This window comes from Chinchilla lanigera, unplaced genomic scaffold, assembly GCF_000276665.1.
Source record: "Chinchilla lanigera isolate Chin_1 unplaced genomic scaffold, ChiLan1.0 scaffold00085, whole genome shotgun sequence".
Classification (NCBI taxonomy): domain Eukaryota; kingdom Metazoa; phylum Chordata; class Mammalia; order Rodentia; family Chinchillidae; genus Chinchilla; species Chinchilla lanigera.
In genome coordinates this window covers 9,165,850-9,189,178 of record NW_004955486.1, presented here as the reverse complement: position 1 = coordinate 9,189,178, position 23,329 = coordinate 9,165,850, and the positions used below count along the sequence as shown (strand labels likewise).

The 23,329-nt window shown below is 49.5% G+C and overlaps 1 protein-coding gene across 2 annotated transcripts in view; it reads right to left on the bottom strand.

Moving 5' to 3' along the window:
• Gnb1 (guanine nucleotide binding protein (G protein), beta polypeptide 1) overlaps positions 1-23,329 on the bottom strand; it is a 26,457-nt gene extending 3,128 nt beyond the window's left edge. For both annotated transcript variants that reach the window (XM_005404194.1, XM_005404196.1), the window contains exons 1-8: positions 23,228-23,329; positions 17,294-17,332; positions 15,739-15,845; positions 11,197-11,260; positions 9,449-9,611; positions 2,584-2,650; positions 850-1,051; positions 71-287 (exon numbers count right to left, since the gene is read on the bottom strand). In XM_005404194.1, coding sequence (XP_005404251.1) covers positions 71-287; positions 850-1,051; positions 2,584-2,650; positions 9,449-9,611; positions 11,197-11,260; positions 15,739-15,845; positions 17,294-17,332; positions 23,228-23,284 — 916 coding nt within the window. In that variant the 5' untranslated portion in view covers positions 23,285-23,329. The remainder of the gene's footprint in view (positions 1-70; positions 288-849; positions 1,052-2,583; positions 2,651-9,448; positions 9,612-11,196; positions 11,261-15,738; positions 15,846-17,293; positions 17,333-23,227) is intronic.

Below are 23,329 nucleotides of genomic sequence, written 5' to 3'. Positions count from 1 at the left end.
CTCTGCTGTGTCAGCTGTGTTGACACAAACTTCTGTCATTTAGCACATGAACATCCTGTCGGCTACTGACCTGCCCTGTCAGCTTTGAGGGCATCCCACACGTTGCAGTTGAAGTCATCATATCCAGCGAGGAGAAGGCGCCCGCTCTTGGAGAAGGAGACAGAGGTGATCCCGCATATGATGTTGTCGTGGGAGTAGGTCATGAGCTCCTGGTCTGCACGGAGGTCGAACAGCCTGCAGGTAGCGTCATCCGAGCCGGTGGCAAATGCGTTGCCATTTGGGAAGAACTGAAAAGAGGGTGAACAAGACCACATGTGAATCTAGACAGGATGCAAATGCTAAGCCAGAAATCATGGAAATTTGGCTGCTGGGACAAAGCCAGAAGAGAGGCAGGGCTAGGCTCTGGCACAGGCAGGAGCACTGGGTTTTAAATTAACCCCTGGGGCAGTTTTAGTTTGGTGGACCAACCAGAGGGCTAGTGCTCCTTGGGCTGATTCCTGGAGGAAGGAGCAAGAACCTCTGCTAGCCACCACACACAGCCCAACAGCCTAGACACCTGTGCAGAGGGAGCCAGAGAAGACAGCAGGCTCCCCAGCTCCATGCTGCTCCTGAGCAGGAGATGACTTGCTGTGGGTGCAGGATACCAACCACTGGCCATTTCAGGGCAGAACAGGCCTGGCACCCAGCAGCCACCTCAGCCCATGAGATACTACCAGCACAGAAACACCTGGCCTCATCCAGGTCAGATCAGGTCCCAACCAGGTCTCCCATGGGACACTCTGTGGACCCATCGGTGACTCTGGCTGTATTTGAAAGGGCAGAAGAACTCAGAAAATGGTTCAAACTCACGCAGATGGCGTTGATGTCTGACTCATGGCCAGTGAAGGTCTGCCGGCACATGCCTTCTCGGACATCCCAGAGCTTGGCTGAGGCGTCACAAGCACCAGAGACAAAAAGTCTGGTGTCGGGAGCCAGAGACAGGCTCATGACGTCCCCAGTGTGTCCAGTGAACGTGGTTGTCTGCTGGCCAGTCTCAATGTCCCACAGTGCACTGGAGCAAGGCAAATGAATAAGCAGATGTTAGCCTCACAGACCAAACACCAGCCTTTGAGCCATCTAGGACTGCAGAAGAGCTCCACGCTTGTATGTAAGGCAAGGTCACATTTTGTAATATAACCCTATTTAGAGAAGAACCAAAGCAAAGAGAATATATACAACTGTTCAGATGAGAGTTTGGGCTAGGCCTCTGTGGCAGTGGTGTCTGCAGGCCCACACCAGCAAATGGGGCCTCACTCCTCCTGTGCAGAGAAACTTTAGGCATACCCCGGCTGGCGGAGGTGGAGAGGGCCTCAAGGCAGGCAGCAGAAGCCCTGGTGAAGGCCTCAAAGGAGGACAGGACCCTGCTACACCAGTGTGGTCTCTGGGCATCAAGGGGACCACACCAGGTAAACATCTCTCAGGCCCTGTTGCCCGTTCTTGGAGTCACGCACCACAGCACAGAGGTGGTCTGAACAGCTGCACATGGCATCCACGTGTTCCTGACTGATGGTGCCGAAAGGCAAGGCATCAACAGCATCTGTGAAGAGCAGCAGCTGGCTGCGAAGGCCACAAACAGCGCCGCTTCTCTGCTCTGCCCCACAGAGAGCAGTACCCCAGAAAACATCCACCCAAGCAGATAGTATCAGCACACTGCACATGGAGTCTCGAGACGGCCTGATGGACAGTCACAAGGGAGCGGGAAGTGCAGGAGGTAGCTGCACGCTCTGACACGTGATGGCTCAAGTCTCAGGGAGTCCCACAGCTCATAATGGGCACCATGTCATCTCCGTGCACAGCCCTTCAGCTACAAGATCCTGGTCACCCAGGCAAGCCTATGAAGACTGGGCAACACTATTCAAATCTACTCGTCACTTTAGTTCTGTGCACTTGAAAACATTCTAGGGAAAAAAGTAAGAAAGAAAGGAAAAGAAAAGATCATGGAGTATAAATGGGCTTCCACCAACCGGTGAGGTAAAAATGCCACGATCAGGTCTGGCATGGCTCACCTTATTGCGACACCTGTTTACACTGTGCTCACAGTCACTGTAAGATGGGGCCACAGAAGGCTGCCAGACAGTCCCCCATCACTTAGCCAGGTGAAATACACCGAGTGAAAACAAAAAAGGGAGGCACTTTGTGCACGATTATAATATAAATATCAGTAATTCTCAGCCCAGTTCAAAACTAAACTTCGTAAATTTGCAAACAGTATAAGAAATTCCCACAAAATTACTTGGTATTTTAGATCTCAAGGCCATTCGAAATTAAAAATGGTCTAACTGCCAGGAGTGGTGGTACCCGCCTGTAATCCTAGCTCTCAGGAGGCTGAGGCAGGAGGATTGCCATGAGATTGAGGCCACCCTGGGCTACACAGTGAGTTCAAGGTCAGCCTGAAGTACACAACAAGACCCTGTTTCATTAAAAAAAAAAAAAAGAGCGTGAGAGAGAGAGACAAGAGAAAAGAAGAAAGACGACCTGATTCCTAGAACCACGCTTCCATGTGCAGCACCCCACAAGGTGTGAACAAAGGCTGGTCTCATTTACCATGTGGTGTCTCCAGAGCTGGTGACGATCTGATTGTCATCCAGGAACCGGCAGCAGGACAGGTAGCCTGGCAGGAAACAGACAAAATGAGCACTGAACCGACGAGCCCCAAGCCCACCCTGCCTCTGTGAATATGAACAGCACGGAGTGGGGTGAGTGTGGCAGGGGAGTCCGTGTGCAGGTTGGGATGGGCTCTGACCATAACCCTCTGCTCTGCTTGTGCACACTAAAGCCCGAATGCACCCAGTGTGCCAACAGCACAGCACCCACGAAATACCTCAAGCCTTCCCCTGAAGGCAGAGGTTCCTGCCCCTCAGGGCCTCATGTGTTCCCTAACAAGAGAAGATCCAGGGTGGGAACACAGCCTTGCTGTGCTGGTGCTCATGCTCCAGTAGGAAGAGAATGACAGGAACTTAAGGAGCAGCAGGGCAAGACTGAGGAGGGGAGGATGGCAGCAGGGATGGAGAGCGGGTACACAGGGCCCCAAAGGTGTTCTGAGCAAATGACCCAGCCATAGGTAGGAGAAGGCCTCAAGTCAAGGCGTCAGGGCAGAAAGGGCTTGCAGGCTACCGAAAGACTAACAGAGGGGACAGGAAAAGACGGTGGAACAGCAGCATGGCAGTGATACCAGGGACCCTGGGGTGCTCCTGTCCACACTCTGGGAAGGAGACGAGGCAAGGTGGGCTGGCAGGCAGTGCACAGGGGGGCAGAGAGACGGTCCATCCTCAACAGCTTAACAAAAGCAAAACATCAATTTTGTGTGTCTGTGCATTTTGAATTTGCATTAATAAAGCTGTTTTCCATTGCTTTTGCCCTTGTGTTCAAGTTTAAGTGACCAGAGTCAGCGTACTCATCCCACTCTGGAATTTACAGAGAACAGAGATCAGGGTCATCAAACCTCGCACTGCCTGGGGCTGTTGCAAGGCTGGCCCCAACCTGCCCTCAAGAGGATCAGGGCAACCCTGGCAATTCTGAGAAGATTCCCGGTTAGCCTGGTGTTCACTGAAACACTCCCCTTTCAAGCCCATCAGGCTGCAGGACACTGAGTGAGTAGGTGAAAACAAAACAAAGCGCACAAAGTACAGGTCACTGAACAGCTTGCGCCGCAACAGGCCAGGCCCAGGGCTGCAGACCTAGGCAATCTTAGCTCCTTGGGAGGCTGACACAGAGGATCTCCAGTTTAAGGCCGGCCCTGACAATTTAGTAAGACCCTGTCTCAAAAATAAACAAATGAATAAACAATAAATAAATTGCTGTAGCTGAACTACGCATCAGCTCTTCCCTGAGAGTCAGGGACAGGACGGTGGGCACAACCCTCAGGTTCTGACTCCAGGCCAAGGCACCACAGCTCCAGCAGATCAGGAAGAACCATCAAGGCATGAGAGAGAGCGGGTAGGCCCAACACGGCTGATGCCAACAGCAACAGAGACTGTACCTATGCAGGGATGAGTAGGGCCTCGCTGGAGGCTACCCAGCATCCCTACAGTGACTGCATGCAGTCAGAGATAGCGCTTCAAGCAGACAGAGGAGTCACTTGCAACTAAGCCAGGATACAGCTAAGCTCATCACTGTACGGCTCAGCCTTTGATCTTTTGGGCTTTCCTGTGCAGGGTGCATGAGGTGGGGTGCAGGCCACACAGGCACTGTGTATTTTAGACGAGCCAACCCTCCCCTGCACAGTGGCTCCCAGTGGCCGTGAGTCTCCCTGATTGCTGGGAGGCGCAGGGCTGGCTCTGCACAAAAGATGCTCTTGCTGAGAGGAGTCATGAAGCAGGAGATTGTGTGCGTGTGTATATGTGTGTGTGTACATACACACATATGGAAGGCTGGACTCCATCCTGGCCTAATCCTGGCCTCACCCCCAAGCATCCAGAGCCAGGGTCTCGCTATGCAATTCAGGCTGGCCTTGGGCTCCCTTTATAGCCCAGGCTGGTCTTGAACTTGCAATGATCCTCTTGCCTTAGCCTCCAAAGTGCTGGGATTACAGGCGTGTGCCATCACGCCTGGTTTATAGAATATTGATTTGTTTATGCTTTTTTTTTTTTTTTTTTGATGCCAGGAATCGGGCTCAGGACCCTGTGCTTGCCAGGCAGGTGCTGCACCACTGAGCTACATCCGCGGCCTGCCAGGGCCATTCTGAGTTCCCTGGAAGCCATGGGTGCAGGACCAAGGGCTCCCTGTAGTGTGGCAGGCGGTGCTGAGACAGGTGCCTCAGGGGCCAGTGGCTGCTAATCCTGAGAGCACTTGGTGCGGCCAAGTGCCAGTGCCTGAGAGGACTGCTCCCCATGCTGTGGCGAGGGCAGAGAAACCAGTCACCTGTGGATGGGCTCCAGACTGCAGCCTCTAGGGCAAGGAGCCACAAACTGAAAACAGCCCGAATGTCCAACAACAAAAACGGATTAGGGCACAGACGGCACAATTATCTACAACTTTAAGACAGCATTGTAGTGAGCACCTATGATCTTCACATACAGGAAGCTGAGGCAGGGGTATCCTGAGTTAGAGGCCAGCATGGGCTATACGGCAAGGTCAAGGCCAGCATGGACTACATAGCAAGAGGTTAAACAAACAAGCTAACGAAAAGCTAATAATACTGCAGTTTTGGATGGGATCTTTTTTTTTCTCTTTTTGAGACAGGGTCTCACTATGCAGTTCAAGCTGGCCTTGAGCTCATTTTGTAGCCCAGGCTGGTCTTGAACTCACAATGATCCTCCTGACTCAGCGTCCCAAGTGCTGGGATTACAGGTGTGTGCCACCACACCTGGCGCTGGATAAGATTTTAAGGAGAAAACACAAGAGAACTGCAATTTCTTCTCCAAGCCTGGCATGGTAGTGCACACCTGGTCCCAGCACTTGGGAGGCTGAGGCAGGAAGATCGCTGTGAGTTTGAGGCCAGCATGGGTTACATAGTGAGTTCAAGGCCAGCCTGAACTGCATAGTGAGACCTTGTCTCAAAAAGGCAAAATGGTCTTCCCTGAACTTCCATAATGATACAAACTGACAGTGTTTAGCTTCCACCCTGCATCAGGGAACGCAGGTTAAGGATGAAACTCCGCCTGAGAAAGGGCAGGTCAAGGATGAAACTCCGCCTGAAAAAGGGTTCAGGATGCCTGGAACCAGGACGGCCCCAGGGGCCCCAGGAATAACAACAGAATCTGCAGCAGTTTCTGTCCCAGAAAGGGGGAGAACGTTAGCCTAGAACTGTAGGAAAGGCCCTCAGTGCCACGAGGGGTGCAGGCACTTACTTCAGTGAGTCAAAAGGAAAAGAGTAGGCATAGGGGGAAGGGGCAACCCAAAGACCTGAAGCAGGAAAGAGCCAGAGAGGAAGGAGACTCCATGCTGAAAGAAGGAGCAGATCATAAAAGGTTGCACAACAGACAGGCCGGAGGAGAATGTGAGCAGACTTTCCAGGAAATCAAGTTTCAGCCACGAGTGCTGTGGCCACACAGCAGTCACAAGCTGCAGCCTTGGCTGCCTGGTGCTGCCATGCCGCCAGGTGGCCCAGGGTCTACCAGGATTAAGCGCTGGCAGGTGGGCGTAGGACATGTTCTAGGCAACAGCAGGCTGTGCCAGGCCGGGTGGCCAGCCCTGAAAAGCGGACACATTCTCCAGGCGTTGGGCGGGCTGGGGGCAGCTGAGGAAAAGCGCTGGGCCTGCCTCCAGTCAGCGGGGGTGGGGGTTGGGCTGCCTAGACAAAGGCAACAAAAATAACCAAGGGCCTGGCGTGACTTCTGGACAGATCTGACGAGGAGACAGTCTCTTCTCCTCTTTATCCAAGTTTGCTGGTTCCTGCCCCAACGAAATCCATTCTGCACCCTTGAATATGAAGAATGCCCAACTTCTCACTGGAGGAAGAAACCTGTGCCCGAGAAACAAAGCTCTAGCTGCCACACTGGGTTCCAGCACCGAAAAATGCTGTCATCAGGCCTCAGAGAGAGCACTGGGCTCTCAGTACTCTGGGGCCCACATTCACATGGGGTCTCAGAGACAGTAGTCTTCAAGGACAGGGATCGACTACTTCCACTAGCTACTGAGGCTCATCACCGAGAGCAGTCTGCATGTCTGGGCCATGTGGGTTAGTCAAAAATCAGATTTTAGGCAATTAATAACTGTAGTAAATACTCTGCCCCAGTCACTTAACTCCTTAGTTAGTCCTGCCACAGGGCACCCTCACTTTATAACTGCCCACTGTGCTGGCTCTGAGGTCGGTCCTGGGTCCACAGCCTGGGATTCAGACTCTGCAGTGGGGAGGGCTGGCTGGTCTACATGCACCTGTGCTCCACGACACCAAGGGCAGCAGTGACCCCAGAGCCCACTCCTGACAATCACCTGGGGCTCAAGGTGAGAGGGGCTGGAGCAGATGCCAGAGGGCCCAGAGTCATGCACACAGCTGCCCACATGCCTGACTCTGATGCCACATGCAGGACACAGACTGCAGCCCATGCCAAGAGAACAGGAGATTTCCACTGCTGCTGACAAAGGAAAGACAGTTTCTCTGCCTGATAAGACAAACTAAACATGGGTATCTCACAGGAACACAACAGCGTCTGGAGTGTCTATGACATTTATGTCTGGGCTGGAATTAAAAATGGCTAAACACACATAAAACAGCAAAATGTCACCCAATTTAAGAAAAGTCCCAGAGACCACAAGCAGGAAGACTAGATGCTACCATTAGCAGAAAAGAATTTCTTTGAGCCATACTGGGGACAAAACCCAGGGAGACTACCACTACACTGCCCAGCCCCCACCCCTTTTAAATCTCGAGATGTGATCTTGTGAAGTTGGCCTCAACCTTAAGACTCCTCCCGCTTCAGCCTCCCCAACAGTTAAGATTACAGATATGTGCCACTACACCTGTCAGTAGACAAGGATTTTAAAGGCAATTATTGTAACTGCTCAAAACACTAACGCAATACACTTGTTTTAAGTAAAAAGGAAATCCTAATAAAAATATGAAAACCATTTTAAAATAGAAGCAAAGACAAACTCTAAAACTGGAAAACAATACAAACCATCGAAGGTTCACAAATCTAAGTTTTGGCTGGATTTTATGCTATTATAGGGGACGTGCCTCCCTCAAACCACCTGACAGGAAAAGTCTGCTGGGTACCCTAGCTGCATGCCAGAGATGTGTGAAGTCCACAGAACTTGAGTAGAAAGAGAAATAAACAAACCAGAGTAGGTGGAGATGGCTGGGAAGGCCAGAAAGTAGAGACCAGCGCATGGGAAAACCCATCGGCTAAAGTGGAAAGAACAGCAGCCAAAGAGGCACCTGAAGACACTGCTCAACTCCTACAAGTTTAATAAAACACAAAATTGGTCGGGTGTGGTGGCGCACTACCTGTAATTTCAGCATCCAGGAGGCTGAGGCAGGAGGATCACTACAAGTTCAAGGTCAGCCTGGGGTACAAAGTGAGTTCAAGGCCAGCCTGAACTATATAAAAAAATCCTGTCTCAGAAAGAACCCCCTCAAAACCCACAAAGTTTACATGCATAATGAATGCAAGGAAAATATCTTATCTAGGCACATCACAGACAAATTGATAAAGCCAAAAGTACATCTTTAAATTGCTTAAGGGAGGGGGTTTAAAAAGCCACCCTGGAATTCTATGTATCGAGAAAAAACATTGTTCGACAATAAAGATAAACTAGGTATGGTGGTGCACGGCTATAATCTCTGCACTAAGGGAGGTGAGGCACGTGGACTGCTCCAAGTTCAAGTGCAGCCTGAACTACATAATGAGACTGTGCCTCAAAAAAATAAAATACAGACAAAATCAGAGCTGGGCGTAGTGAGGTTGCCTGGCATGTACAAGGCCCTGCGTCAGAGCCTTGGCACTGCAAACAAAAGGAAAACAAGAGACATTCAGATGGATGAATGTGGGGAGCCCCACCAGCAGCAGCACACCTACTACACCACCGCAGTCTCGCTCGCTTGGGCCCGGGCATAGAGTTCAGTGGTACAGTGCTTGCCTAGAAAGCTCAAGGTCCTGAGTTCAACTCACAGTACCAAGACAAAACAAAACAGAACAGACCCCCAAGGTCAACCCAGCCTGAAACTACTACATGTACAGAAAAACCAACTCACAGGTCTGAAAAACATTTTTATTATCACGGGTCGCTGTGAGCATTTATTAGTTACTTTTGTGAACTCCTTCCTATGCCTAACTTAGGAATTTACCACAGGAAAATGTACAGTGTGCTGTTTCTGACCTCCTGCTCATCTGAGGCTGGGGCTCCGCACAGGACGCTGAAGAGCATATCTGCAGGAGGGCAGGAGTGCCACGAGCCAAGTACAGGTGTGAGCATACAAGACTACTCACATTTTTTGGAACTTATTCAAATTTCTAAGCCTCATTTCTTCAAAACACACAAAACATCTTGCTCTCATAAACATAAGTACATATAGACAACCACAGACCACACAGCACAGCTGTCCCAACACACCCAGCTCACACTGAGCAGAACTGTTCTCCAAACACAACAGCATTTAAAGGAGAAACCAGGGAGTCAACTGAGGAGGGGCAGAAAGGAAGTAGTGTAGAACAGAGATGAGCAAAACAAGCAGCCCATCTTTTCTTTTCTCAGTACTGGGGACTGCATGGAGGGCTGCAGGGCCACCCAGCTCTATGCTTGAGACAGCCTCACTGAGTGTTCCAGCTGGATTTCCCTGCGATTCTCCTGACACAGCCTCCCAGAATGCTGGGCTTACAGGTATGTACCACCACACCCCACCGAAACTGTCACCATACTAAACTGAGATAATGAGGGATGACTGATACAACTCACGATAGTGAGTTGCAAGAGCACACACAACCCCAGGAGGCAGCAGCGTCCGTGGCCCCCGAACCGGAATGTGTACCTGTGTGTCCTGCCAGCTCACGGCTCACGCGCACGTTCCCTTCTCGAGTCTTCAGGTTGTAGATAGAGCAAATGTTGTCCAGGCCACCACAGGCTACGTAGTTTCCAGAGGGGGCATAAGCACAAGTCATGACCCAGGAGGAACGCAGGGGGATGGCGTGCACCTGACAACAGACAGATGCAGTACACACCGTCAGGTTGACATCACCACCATGATCTGGGCAAAGCACACACACCTGCAGTCTCAGCCACCTGACAGGAGAGCTTGTGAAGTCAGAGTCAAGTGTGCGTAACTCAGCAAGACCCTGTCTCAAAAAATGAGCATCAACTCCTGACACTATGATTCTATTTCTAGCTCTCAACTTTCACTGCATGGGCGGTGACAGAGAAAGTAAGGGCCAAAATTACAACTTTTTGGGAGAGAAATTTACATGTGACCAGTCACATGGATGGAAATCCAAAGCTACAGACCAGAACGCCAATGTAATCTGTCACCTACTAAAGTCACAATTTATGGTAGGTAGGCGCTCATCAGCAGTGCTCTGGCTGATGAGCCTCCTCATGAAGAGGCACAGAGAGGAAGCACTGTCACTGACAGCTTGTCAGCATGGCTGTACCCACCTGAAGAAACAAGTGTTTTTACTGAGGTACCAAGCTCGCCATCGCCAGTCCTGCACACATCAGCCTGTGCTATAGACAGGTTTGCTGGAATTTCCGCAGCTTGTTATACGCACTAGTACTAGACCAGGATTGGACGAGGTTCCTACCTGTTTGCATTGATGACACAACTTTTCAAACAAGACAAGCCTGGATTAAATTTGTTTGGCAGTGCTGGGGACTGAACCCAGGACTTTGCATAAGCTAGGCAAACCCTCTGGCCCTACCCCGTGGCTTGAACTCCAGGGCTCCAGAGATTCTCGTGCTTCGGCTTCATGAGTAGCCAGGATTAGAGGCACACATGAGCCTCTGTGCTCAGCTCAATTTGTTTTACTTGAGGTACTGGGGATCAAAGTCCATAGCTTTGTGCATGCTTGGCAAGCATTCTACCTCTGAGTCACATTCCTGGTCCCAGGCTAATTTTTATTTTTTATTTTTTTGAGACAGAGTCTCATTGTGTAGTTCAGGTGGGCCTCAAACTCACTATGTAGCCAAGGCTGGCCTCAAACTCACAGCAATCCTCGTGCGTCAGCCTCAAAAGTGCTGGGTTTACAGGCATGTCCCATCACACCTAGCTAAATTGCTTTTTTTAAATGTATGTATATATGTTTTATTTACTGATTGATTTTTTTGAGACAAGGTCTTATGTAGGCCAGGCTGGACTTGAATTCTTAATGATCAACCTACCTTGGCTTCCCAAATGCTGAGATTATAGGTATGTGCCACCATGCCTGGCAAGGATAAATTTTTGTTTTGTTTTGTTTTCCGGTACCAGGAATTGAACTCACGACCTCACGCTTACCAGGCAGGCGCTGTGCTGCTGAGTTAAATCCCCAGCCCTGGCAAGGCTAAACTTTAAAAATAATTTAATTTATAAAGTATAATGCCTCTCAGATTATCTCTTGTAAAAAAACCTCTCGTAGTAACTAAATGAAAAGCTGTATTTCTGCATTCTCTACGTAAAAGCCAAGACTTCCCAAAACAAGCAGAGTGCGAGCCAGCTCTCCTGGACACCCAAGGAAGGGAGAGACAAGCTGAGCAATCTTGCACACCCCAGGGAACTTCCCTTTAGGAATGGTCTGTGCAGCTCACCTTGTTTGTGGTGTAGCTGTCCCAGATGATGAGTTTCCCATCCTGTGAGGCGCTGACGAGGAGCCTGAAGGACAGACAGAGCAGTCATCAGTCTCATGGCACAGGAACCTTACCATGGAAGGCAGAGGAAGTGCAGTGTTGGTGACTCCCACGGTGTAAATGTGACAACTGCTCGAGACAAAGCACACCTACTCACAGGAAGAACCTGAAAGTTAGACCAACTGTGCAAGCCCAGAATGAGACACGGATACAGGTCACTATCAACCTGGAGTGCAACTGGTGCTCAGAGCTCTGTCTGCCAGGGGTACAGCTGCCAGGGCTGCCCAGTCTTTTCACTGCAAACCCAGAGCAGGACACACAGCTCTCTCCTGAGTCTGCCATTTCCTGTCCCATTTCAACACAGAGAAGCCTGGATATAAGAAATAAAAAGCTTTTGGACATTCCAAACCCATGAAACATCTGCCAACCAAAAAGCCTAGTGGAACTTCCCAGGCTGAGCTAAAACCAGAACATGGGTCTCCAGAAGCAGGAGGTGGCAGCAGGCAGCCTGTGGCAGATAGACAACTGACAGCTATGCCTCTATGAACTGTCAGGACTGGTTATTGGTCTATGAAGCTATGCTACGGTCACTGTCTGTGCGTGGACAGGCTGGTCCATCTGCGCTGTAGAATGGGGCAGGACTCGCAGAGGTAGAGGAACCGAATCCCCAGGAAAGCAGGCTGAGCAAGCAGATGAGACACCCTGTGGGGGCCACAGCATGGAGTTCAGGGCTGAGGAATGGGCAAGATGCTGTCGGCACACTACATAAGCAGTGACATATATGTTTCCATCTTCAAAATCTCAACCAGAGGACACAGGTTTGACCATTTCAGCTGGAAGCACACTTTGCTCCTTGAAGCTCATGGAAAGCTTGAGTGAAACACAATTTTGACCAGTTTTGATGCTTTTAACCCTCCCAACCGGTTACTTTTCAGATGCAATTGTGTTTGTCTTGGTGCTGGGGTTGAGCATAGGGCCTTCTACCTACAAAGCTCCTTTCCAGTCCTGAGCTGGCCCCGGCTCTCCAATGACAAACTTCCAGTGGGGCTGGGGACTGAGCCCAAGGCCTGCACACTCTGCCACTCCTGGACCCTTAGTTCATTACTTCATTACTCTGAGACAGGGTTTTGTTAAGTCACCAGGCTCGTTGTCTTCTGGCAGGAGACCCCAGAGTGATGGAATTAGGAAGAAGGCAAGATGGCCTGGGCCTGAAACACCATTCTCAATGGCACTCCTCTGCGTCCAGGCTCAGCTGCCCACACCAGAACTGCAAATCCCTCCCTGAAGGTGGCCCCTGTGGCTCGGAGCTCATCTGTGGGCCAGGGAGTCACCTTCAGCAGTACCCGGGCAGAGGATTAATAACTGCTGACTCTCAGGGCCAGGTGGCACTAAGCCGAGTGCTGATCCCCGAAGGTGAGAGAAAATGCACCTCTAATCCCAGGCCAGTGACGGCTGGGTCAAGGCAGCATGCCCAAAGTCTTTCCCTGCCTGTGATACGAGCACTCTGCTGCCCCACCAGAGTACACCATGCCCAGAGAGGGCTCTCACTTCTTGGGAGAGACTTTGGTAGACTGGGAACAAGAGAAAACCAACATTAACCTACGTGGCCAGATGTGCACTTCAAATCTCACTAACAGACCCATCGATATGCACACTCAACACACATGCACAAATACGCCTCTCACCACCATGGCGGAGGGAGAGCCGCACACAACAAAGTAACTCCCTCAGAATTACTTTGAGTCAGGAAAAAGAGCCGCTGACTCCTGTGGGGCTGGGGTCAAACCCAAGGTCCAGACATGCTAGGAATACACTCTGCACCTGGCTACATGCCACTCCCTAGGACAGAGTCTTCTTTTGTGATAACCTCTGTCTACAAAGGCAACAGATATGAAAATGAGGACACAGGGAAATCACACAGCAGAAAGATAAAACCCCAACCAGTGACTCTGGACTCTAGAGGCAGCCCTTGGTCTACGCTGAAAACAGGTAATTCCTGAAGGCTCTGCACAGCGAGGTCTTGTTCAGCACCACATTGTGGTTTTTCTTTGTGATCATACATTATGGAACACACTTGTCCGGTTGACAGAGTAATAATACAATTGGGAATGGTAGCGCATGCCAATAAGTGCGCTAAAAAGCCTAAGTACCTTCCTGGCAAGTACAAGGTCCCCAGTTTGGTTCCCAGTACTGGGGGAAAAAGAAGCCATGAACAGTACCTAGTACCCTGTGCAGGGAGGACACCAACATGACCTCATCAGGCTCCTGGGGCCTCCCTAGTGCTGCCCCTGCTCAGAGGCTCCACTGACCCGGACTTTGGTCCTACTGATCCACCGCCTTGCTTTGCTCGAGGCACAGCCCATGTCTGAGCCCAGATGGACACAGGCCTCGTCCCACTGCTCAGGCCACACGCTGCTCTGAGCCCCCGGGGCCACACTTGTCTCTCCTGATGCCCAGATGCTCATGCAGAGCTGGGGTCTGCGGAGAGCACACTGCTGGGACCCAAGTGCAGGTCCCAGACCGCGCACCCTGCACTGCACAGGCAGCACACAATGTCCCCACACGTGGAAGTTGCATCCTGCTCCCACGTCCTGCTGACAGCAATCCCAAGATGGACAAGTTAGTAACAACAGTGCTTTTCCTTGTCTATTTTTTCTTTCTTTTTTTCCTAATTTCACTTATTTGAGTCACAGCACATTTATTGATTCATTGATTGATTGTTTTTTTGAGACAAGGTCTCACAATGCAGTTCAGGCTGGCCTTGAGTTCACTTTGTAACCAGGCTGGTCTCAAACTCACAATGATTCTCCTGGGTCAGCCTCCCCAGGGCTGAGATTGCAGGCATGCGCCACCACGCCTGGTACAAAACATATATATTTACTACTCAAATTTTTAGGGGTACCCAGGACCAAGAGTATGTTAGATAAGTGCCCTACCATTAAGCCACAGCCTCAACTTCCTTTGACTTTTGAGCCAATCTTGCTAACTTGCCCAGGTTTTTGATCCTCTTGCCTCAGTTTTCCCAAGCAGGGGAGTTTATAAGTGTGCACCACCATGGAAACACTTTTAATTTACTTTAAATTTTTATTTATTTCAGTTTATTGTTTATTTTTTTGAGACAGCACCTCATTAGGTTGGCTAGGCAGGCCTTGAACTTGCCACATAGCTCAGGCTGACCTTGAACTGGTGATCCTACTACCTCAGCCTCCTGAGTGCTGGGATTCTGGGACTGTACCACCCTGCCCAGATTACATGCATTTTAGTGGACAATGGTATATATTTGTGAGGTTCATGTTTACATCGCGGAATGACCTAACCAGGGGACTAATGCAGCCACCAGCTCTGCGGCTTATTTACCATTCTCTGCAGTGGGAGCGTTCAGAACACACTCCAGGCTGCGATGTGGCTCAGCAGTAGAGTGCTTATCTACAAGTATGAGGCCCTGATCTAAATCCTGTGAAAAAATATTTATATCAAATTTACATTTCAGAATTTTGGAGAGTAGGTGTCCACATGGAGATATGAGACCCATGCCTTGGTCCACTAGAAAGCGTGCCCGAGCACCGCTCCCAGCCCCCACCATCCCTACCACCATAGCACTCACAAGTCACGCCAGCACTCATCTGCACGCCAATTGAATGGGGGCCTGTACAGAACAAACTAAAGATAGAAGCTTTTGTTCTCCAGCTGTTTACACTCTAAAAGCAGACAATTCCATGAACAATGAAGAAGCCAAGCAGAAAATTCCATTCTGGCAATTGTATGTGAAAAAAATACTACTCAAAAAAGGACTATCAGGACGCCTATTAGGGTAAAAAAGCATAGTATAGTTACACAAGTCAAGCAAAATTTTATTGAATTATTTGGGTGTAATAGGCAGAGGGGACAGACCTAACAGCCTCTGAAAGTAACGGGCCACTCGAGAGTAGGTGGTAGGCTGAGGGCCCAGCCCAAGCCAGGCATTGATAGGTGAGAAGGGTGCCAATGGCAGGGGCAGAGATCACAGGCCCAGGTAAAGACAAAGTCTGAGCAAGGGGCAGAACAGAAAGTGGGGACCAGAAGCCCTGAGGGAGGGCTCTCCTTATGACACAGGCAGGGAGGTGGGGACAGTCACTTGCAACTGTAGAGCACCCCATATCCCTCTGGGCAAGAAAGAGACCAAGTCAGGTCCTCACACTGCTGCCAGATGCTCAGCCTGCTCCATCCTCCAGCGCCCTGGGCAGGCTCTAGGGTCCTGGGGACCACAGAGCAGGCTGAGGGCACAGAGATAATATCCCTGAGGTCATATGAGCAGCGTGCAGCAGAGCTGAGGGAACAAAGCCAGGGCTGGCATGAACAGCAGCACTTCATGGTAGAGTGAGTACACTCAGCCAGCCAGGTAAGCAGAACCAAGGGCAGGCAGCATGCTCCTGTGATGGGCACTGTTCTGGCTCTCTGGCATCCTGCCCTAGGAGATGCAGCAACTCACTTCTATGGGGCACTGTCCCGCCATGTGGCACATACCTGGAGTCTGTGCCCCAGTGCATGGCATAGATCTTGGCCAGGTGCCCCCTTAAAGTCCTCCTGGTGCGCATCTGGATTCTTCCCACTGGGTCGATGTTGTTTGTGATCTTAAAAAGAAAGAGTTCCGGTGGATTAATACTTGTGAAGAAGCAACTCGACCTGCAGCTCTCCTGCTCTCCTGGACTGGCGGGTCTGGCGTGGGCACCCAGTTGTCTGTGATCCTCACCATGTCTCAGGCATCTCCCTCTCTCACATGGATATAGTATAGTGCCAGCCTGCACGGGCCCTGCTCCTCTCCCTACTCCCTCCTCTTGCTGGGCCTCAGCAAGTTCCCATAACATAAGGCAACCATGTTTTTTTTTTGTCTTTTTGAGACAGGGTCTCGCTATACAGTTCAGGCTGTCCTTGAGCTCACTTTGTAGCCCAGGCTGGCCTCAAACTTGCAACAATCCTCCTGCCTCAGCCTCCCGAGTGCTGGGATCACAGGTGTGTGCCATCACACCTGGCAAGGCCACCATGCTGAAGTGCCGAATCAGCAGCAGCCGGCGCACAAATAGCGCTGTGCAACCGTCACGCAGTCCAGTTTCCATCATGCCCACTCCCGCCCCAGAAGACCTCCGTCCGTGGAGAGCTTCGCCCACTCCTTTCCCACCTTCCCTGCAGCGCCACGCATCCACTCCCTGTCTCTGCGGATCTTTCTGTTGTGGGTATTCTCTCTAGGTGGAACTATAGAATGCACAACCCTTCATGTCTGGCCTGTGAGCTCACCTGTGCCAGGTCACTGCTGTGCTCCTTTTCACAGCTGAGTGACACTGCACTGCACACACACACCACAGCCCACACAGGCTCCACCTCTCAGCTGCCATGAACAGTGCTGGAGTGAACGTGGTACACAATAGTCCCCAGTAAACCAGCAGTTTTGTTTTCCAGGGTTTCAATAACCCAACTCCAAATCTATGAAACGGAAAAGTTTGCCTATTGGCCTTGATCACACTGCCTGCATCATTCAGCTCGTTATCCTGGTCTCATCCCATGCCTTGCAGGAGAAGGGCAAGTGCTGACACTGAGACCACAGTGCATGTGTGTGTCCACCTACACTGCAGGTCACACTGCCCCAGCCCTAGCGTGGCCATGGGTCCGTGCATGTAGGGAAGGCATGAGCCCTACTGTCGGTCTTGGAATGTGTACTATCCATGTGTTTGGTTGAAAACCAGTGTTCAATACTTCTGGGCGTGTCTTGCGGGAAGTTTCTGGGTTGTATAGTAATTTTACGGTCAACTTTTTGAGGAGCTGCCAAACTGGACGCTAAAAACTGAAGCTCTAATGCAGATTCTGTCAAGGAGAGAATACCACAGTTTAACAACAGGATTTTACAGCTATTAACTCTGTGATGAGAGGTAACTCAAAGCTGGAGACACTGTGTTCATCTAAGTAAAAAAAGCCCATTACTCCTGCCCATCACCAGAATGAATCCCCCGGTCTATCACATGGGACAGGCTGGGCACAGCTCTGTGCAGAGCCTGGTTGGTGGCTTCACAGGGCACTGGCCTCTTACCTGTGAGAGAGTTGCATCCGCACATGCTTTCCGAGCATCCTAGGAAATAATAAGAGGGACAATTAGTCACGACCCAGACCTCCAGTCCCAGGCCCTCACAGAAGTTTCAGAGCCCCAGGCAAGAGGAAAAGCAGCCCGGCGTGGTGGCGCACGCCTGTAATCCCAGCATTTGGGAGGCTGAGGGAGGAGGATTGTTTTGAGTTCGAGGCCAGGCTGGGCTATGAAGTGAGCTCAAGGCCAGCCTGAACTGCATAGCGAGACCCTGTCTCCAAAATAACAAAAAAAAAAAAGAGGAAAAGCAGAGCAAGGATGCTTCCCTATCATCCCAGTCAATGGCTGCTGGACACTGTCCAGGCCACACTGCACACAGCTTGTAGTAGCCAAGTATGTCTAGACTGCACGCCTTCATTGGACCAGCAAGGGCCCAGGACCCAGAACTACAGGCAGCACGAGGACAGCCACCAGGGGCCTGGCACTCGATGCCACCCTCCCACAGATGGCTATGCTGGCTGTGTCTTCCCAAGGGGACAGGGCCCAAAGCAAGCCAGCTTTAAGACCTGCTGTCCAGCCAAATAACTGTTCCTTTAGAGTACTAAGGATTTTGTTTTCAATCATTAAATCTCAGTTCTGTAGAGACAAGGCACCTAGAATTCCTGAGACTTTCTGGCTTTTGCCATCTGATCATCAAACTGTGATGGTTCGTCAGTATAGATCACTATCTGTACAGACCATCATCTATACAACATAGGGAAGCAGGTGAGAACTGTCAAGGATGTAATATGCTAACTCATATATTTTCATTATTAACAAGCCATCAAAGTAACTAGAAAAGTCCCAAAATCTTAAATTAGCATGCATTTTTATAATCAAAAAATTTGCATTGAAGGAAAATGAGGTAATAGCTTAAAAGGCTCAACATCTGGGTTAAGGCATAATTCAAAGGACTCATGACAATTCTGAGTAGAATGCTTCCCTTTGCTGTTGTCTGACCACCTGTTTCCCTTGTATCCCCTGGCCCAGGTGGGTGGTCCCCATCAGGGTTAGGGACAAGCTGCTTTAATACAGATAGGACTCTTCTTCCAGGAAGCCGGAGGGAAACGTTATAAACTGACCATAGGGAAACATATGAGCTTCCATTACTGTATAAATATACCAAGCCTCTAGAGTCCTCTCTCTTCAAAAAACTATTACTGATTCTGCTCGTAATTAAAACATAAGAATCATGTAATCAAGTATTTCTCATCAGTAATAAAATTTGGAGAGCATGGCTGGGTGTGCAACTCAGTGGTTGAGCACCTGCCCAGCGTGATTTGATCCCCAGGACCACAAGACAAAACAAGACAAAAAAAAACGCCGTTGGGTGTAAAGTGGATGTGGGAGATCCACAGTAGCAAGTCTTTGTCAGTGAGTTTTTCCTGTCAAGCATTGTTGGTATTTATGAATATTAAGCGTTTCATGCTTATTGATGTCATGGGTTTAAAAAATAAGGATGGCTTTGGGTATGGGTTTAAAAAATAAGGATTTTCTTAAACGAAGAAAACAAAACCTAGGCTTTAAGCAGTTTCACCCTGCCTAGTGCTGGATGTACTCAGGAGAAGAAGCTGCAGCGAAGCCTATGGAACACGAGGGACACCCAAGCTGGCCAAATTCATGCCACCCTCATTGGGATGGCACAGGACGGGACGGGACGGGACGGGATGGGATGGGACGGGACGGGACAGGTGCATAACATGCGCAGGGCACTTCTCAGAGCAGACACTTCTTCCCCACAGGGTGGGAAGAGGTGGCCTCCCTTGCAAAGAGCTGCCACTGTGGAGGCAGAACACTGGCCACTGTGAAGACTCCTCTCCAATGCCACTAGCTGCATGGCGAGGAGTCTAACCCATCACCACCAACTGGTCTTATCTGAAGCCCCATGGCAACATGCACAGGCTGACACCCCAACAACAGACCAAACTGGCACAGTCCGCAGTCCCTGGACAGCGCTCTGAACACGTGGAGCACAGCTGGCTGCCACAGAGGAAGCTGTATCCTAACAAGCCTGCCTTTGGGAGCCCTTGTTTCCTCAACAACACAATCAAACAAGAATTTAAAGGTCTGCCAGGCGTGGTGGTGCACACCTGTAATTCCAGCACTCGGGAGGCTGAGACAGGAGAATTGCTGCAAGTTCGAGGCCAGCCTAGGCTACACAGCGAGACTCTGTCTCAAAAAAAAAGAAAAAGAAAGCGGTCCTTTGGGGTATTTCAGCTGAAAAGCAAATCTAAGAAAGAAAATAACTGGGAAAAAGAAGACAAATAAAGGAAATAACTGGGAATCATTGGCCACTTCTTCCTGATACACGTTCTACATCCTTTAACCAGCATGTATGCCTTGGGCAATCAGAAATCTTTCATTCTTCCTTCATTCCTTCCTTCCTCCCCAATCCCACTTCCTTGTTTCTCCAAACTGGGGACTGAACTCACAGCTTTTGTACTCACTGAGCTACATCCCCAGTCCCCACACCCCTACTTTTTTGACACAGGGCTTAAATTCCCCAAACTGGCAATCCTCCTGCCTCAGCTTCCTGAGGGCTGGGATTACAGCTATGTACCACCACACCCACTTGTTTTAATTTTTTAAAGGCGTTTTCCCTTCCCATTTGGGATATTAACCATGCTCGCTCTTCACCGTGCCCACAGACTCCAGGCAGGGGAAGTGGCACAGCTTCAGCCCTGCTTCAGAGGTGAGACAGGGGGCTGGGGATTTAGCTCAGCGGCAAAAGCGCCTGCCTGGCAAGTGGAAGGTCGTGAGTTCGGTTCCCGGTACCGGAGAAAAACCAAACCAAACCAAACCAAACCAAACCAAACCAAACCAAAACCAGAGGTGAGACAGAGCTGTGCAGGGTGAAGAGCCCACCTCCAAGGGCACCTACACTAGGCTCTGGCACTCTCAGGTGACGCATCACTGTGCATCCCTGATGTTTACTGAGTGCAGACCAAGGTGTGGCCTAAGTGTGAAAGACAAACTGAGCTCTGAAGTCACTACACAAATTAAATCTTGCCACGTATTTCAATAAAAGCATATCAACTTCTGGGGGTGGCAGCATACACCTGTAATCCCAGCACTTGGGAGACCGAGGGAGGATTGCTGTTCAAGGCCAGCCTGGGCTATACAGTGAGTTCAAGTTCAGTCTGAACTGTACAGGGAGACCCTGTCTAAAAATACATACCTTGGATTATGCAAAATGTTCAGAATGACTATTCTGCTGCTTTTAATTCGGTAAGGGTGTGAAAAGCGTGTCACATGGCCTCCTGCAGGTCCTGGAGGAGGTCCCTGCACAGGCTTCCAACAGATGTTGGGCACGGGGAGGGACCCCATGCCTAGTGGGCTGTGCTCTGTAGAAACCGAGCTCTCTCCCTTCTGCCACATGGACTTCCTTTAGCTCGATGAATGTGTCTCAGTTGGTTATAAGCAGCAACTTGTAAGCATCAGGAAAACAAAGTGCCTTAAAACAGGCCAAATGACACTACCATTTAGAACAGCATCTTCAAGGCAAACTTAAACATTGTCATTTTAAGGAAATGTTCAACACAACTCTGTGCCCCCTGAAAATCCTGATTCCTATATTCTTAGCTATCTGATTTTTGGTACCAAGAAGGAATAGATCTCTCGCTTCTTCACTTTCTCATTTACCAAAAACAATGCTGTCAGGAAACAAGCTGTGTGGTGGTATATACATATCTATAGAGCCCAAAGTGGCCTCAAACCTGTGTCAATCCTGCTACCTCAGTCTCCTGAGTGCTGGGACTACATTACAGGTGTGTATCACCTCACCAGACCAAAGCTCACATTTTGAAGTCATGCAAACTTTAGGGGAAGGGAGGCATGTGTGGTGGCACCAGCCTGGAATCTGTTACTGAGGAGGCCAGGGTGAGAGGATTCCAAGTTTGTGTCCAGCCTGGGCCATACGTCGAGACCCTGTCTGAGAATAAAATAAAAGTGGACTGAGATATGGTTCAGGACCAGAGCACAGGCCTAGCACACACAAGGCCCTGGGTTTAATCCTTGGTACCTCAAAAGTGAGTGCAGGGGGGGCTTGAGGGGGGTGTCTTCTGTTTCTACCTAAATAGGTATTTCAGGAATGTCATATCAAAGTAAATATTTTAGAACATATTTTATTAATTCTGGGGGAGAGGACATGCTGAACTATCGTGACCAGGGTAAACTTTACTTATTTACTTTTTTGGTAATTTGAGACGAAGTCAAAGACAAGGTAGCCTAGACTGGCCTCAAATTCACAGTGATTCTCCTGTCTCAGTCTCCCAAGTGCTAGGATTACAGGTCAAGGGCAAAATATTAAAGATCTAGATCTCCTTTGTGAGCACTGAGCTACAGCAGGTCTTTCCAATATCCAGGTGTAAAATTCTTACAATAGAATTCTTTTTGTTAAAATGACTGTTCGGTGCATCTTTCTCCAACTCCCAAAAAGCATGCCTGAACATATGACTGGCTGCTTAAAAGGAGAGAATTAGTCTTTACAATGCACTCAGAAAAAGAAACTGTTGTTCAGATGTGTACTGCATGCTACTAACTTCCTGGAAAGTGCAACTCTGAAGGGTAGCGATAGTCTTTCAGATGGTAAGGGAATCAAGGAGAAAGCTCTTTGAAGCAAACCAAACCCCTAACTACACTGAGTACTGGATTTTCCCTGAAAAGCCTACCTCCCTTTCCCTTGCTCTTCATATTAAGTCTGAGAACAGAGACACACACTTGCACTATTTCTCTGTAAAATGTACACAAAAGTAGAGAGAATTAATTCTTCTCAGACCTCCTCTTTTTTAAAAAGCTCATGGATTCTGCAACTTAACATTATCTATCAGTCGTATTAGAATTCAGTGTTCAGGGCTGGGGGTGCTCCTCTGTGCTACAGTATTTGCCAAGCCCGCATAAGGCTCTGGGGTTAGTCTCAAGCACTGCCAGAAGGAAAGAAGGGAGGGAGAGAAAAAGACAGCGAAGGAAGGAAGGGAAAATTTTTAATGTTTTTAGAATTCCGTGAAAGCTAATCTTTGCTTGGTTCATACTTAGCCAGAACTTTCTGATTTATCTAGCAGTCTTTTGAAAGTTGTAGGTTCCAATAATCATCCCAAGGGAAAATTACCTTTCAAAATTAACAAAAAATAAATCAAGCACACCTAAAATACCATCTTTTTATTGTTTGAATTTTTTTGTTTTGTTTTGTTTTTTTTGTTTTTCTCTGGTACCAGGAACTGAACTCACGACCTTGCGCTTGCCAGGCAGGCGCTTTTGCCGCTGAGCTAAATTCCCAGCCCCTTATTGTTTGAATTAATGCACCACCTCCCCCCTCCCTGTTTAAAGCACCCTTTCTGCCCTCCTCTTAGTAGCCATGCCCCCTGGGGAGGGCAGGTGTCACCTCCAACAGTGATCAGGAGGGTTCACAAAGCTAACTCCCAAAGTGAAGAAAAAAGGTGCAGGAAAATCACTACCAATTCTTACAGAAATATTTCATAATCCTTCAAATAACAAATTATAGTATGTAAGACAAAAATCCTGAAAACAACGCCTACTAGGTCAAGTATCTGATCGGTAATTAATACACACTGAGCCAATTAAGCTTCACTGGCAGCCTGGTGTGGTGGCCTACATCTGTAATTCCAGCACTCTAGGAGGCTGAGGCAGGAGGCATAGGTCTGAGCCCAGCCAGGGCAACACTCAGGAGACCCTATTTCAAAATAAAAGTTAAAAAGGGCTGAGGCTGTATCTCAGGGGCTTCAATCTAGAGAGACAGAAAAGAAGAAAAGGAAAGAGAAGAAAAGAAAAAAGGAAGGCAGGCTCCTTTTCAATGTAAACCCTGAGCACTGCCCCACCATCTGCCCTCCATGCAGTGGGCAATTTCTGCCCTATAAGCCCAAGGCCGCAGAGCCCACAGCTACGCACTCTGATCTGGTTCTTGAGCTGCTCGGCTTCCTGCCGTAACTGGTCAAGCTCGCTCATCCTCAGGTCCTAGTACTCTCGCCGCCACCACAGAGAATCCGGGAT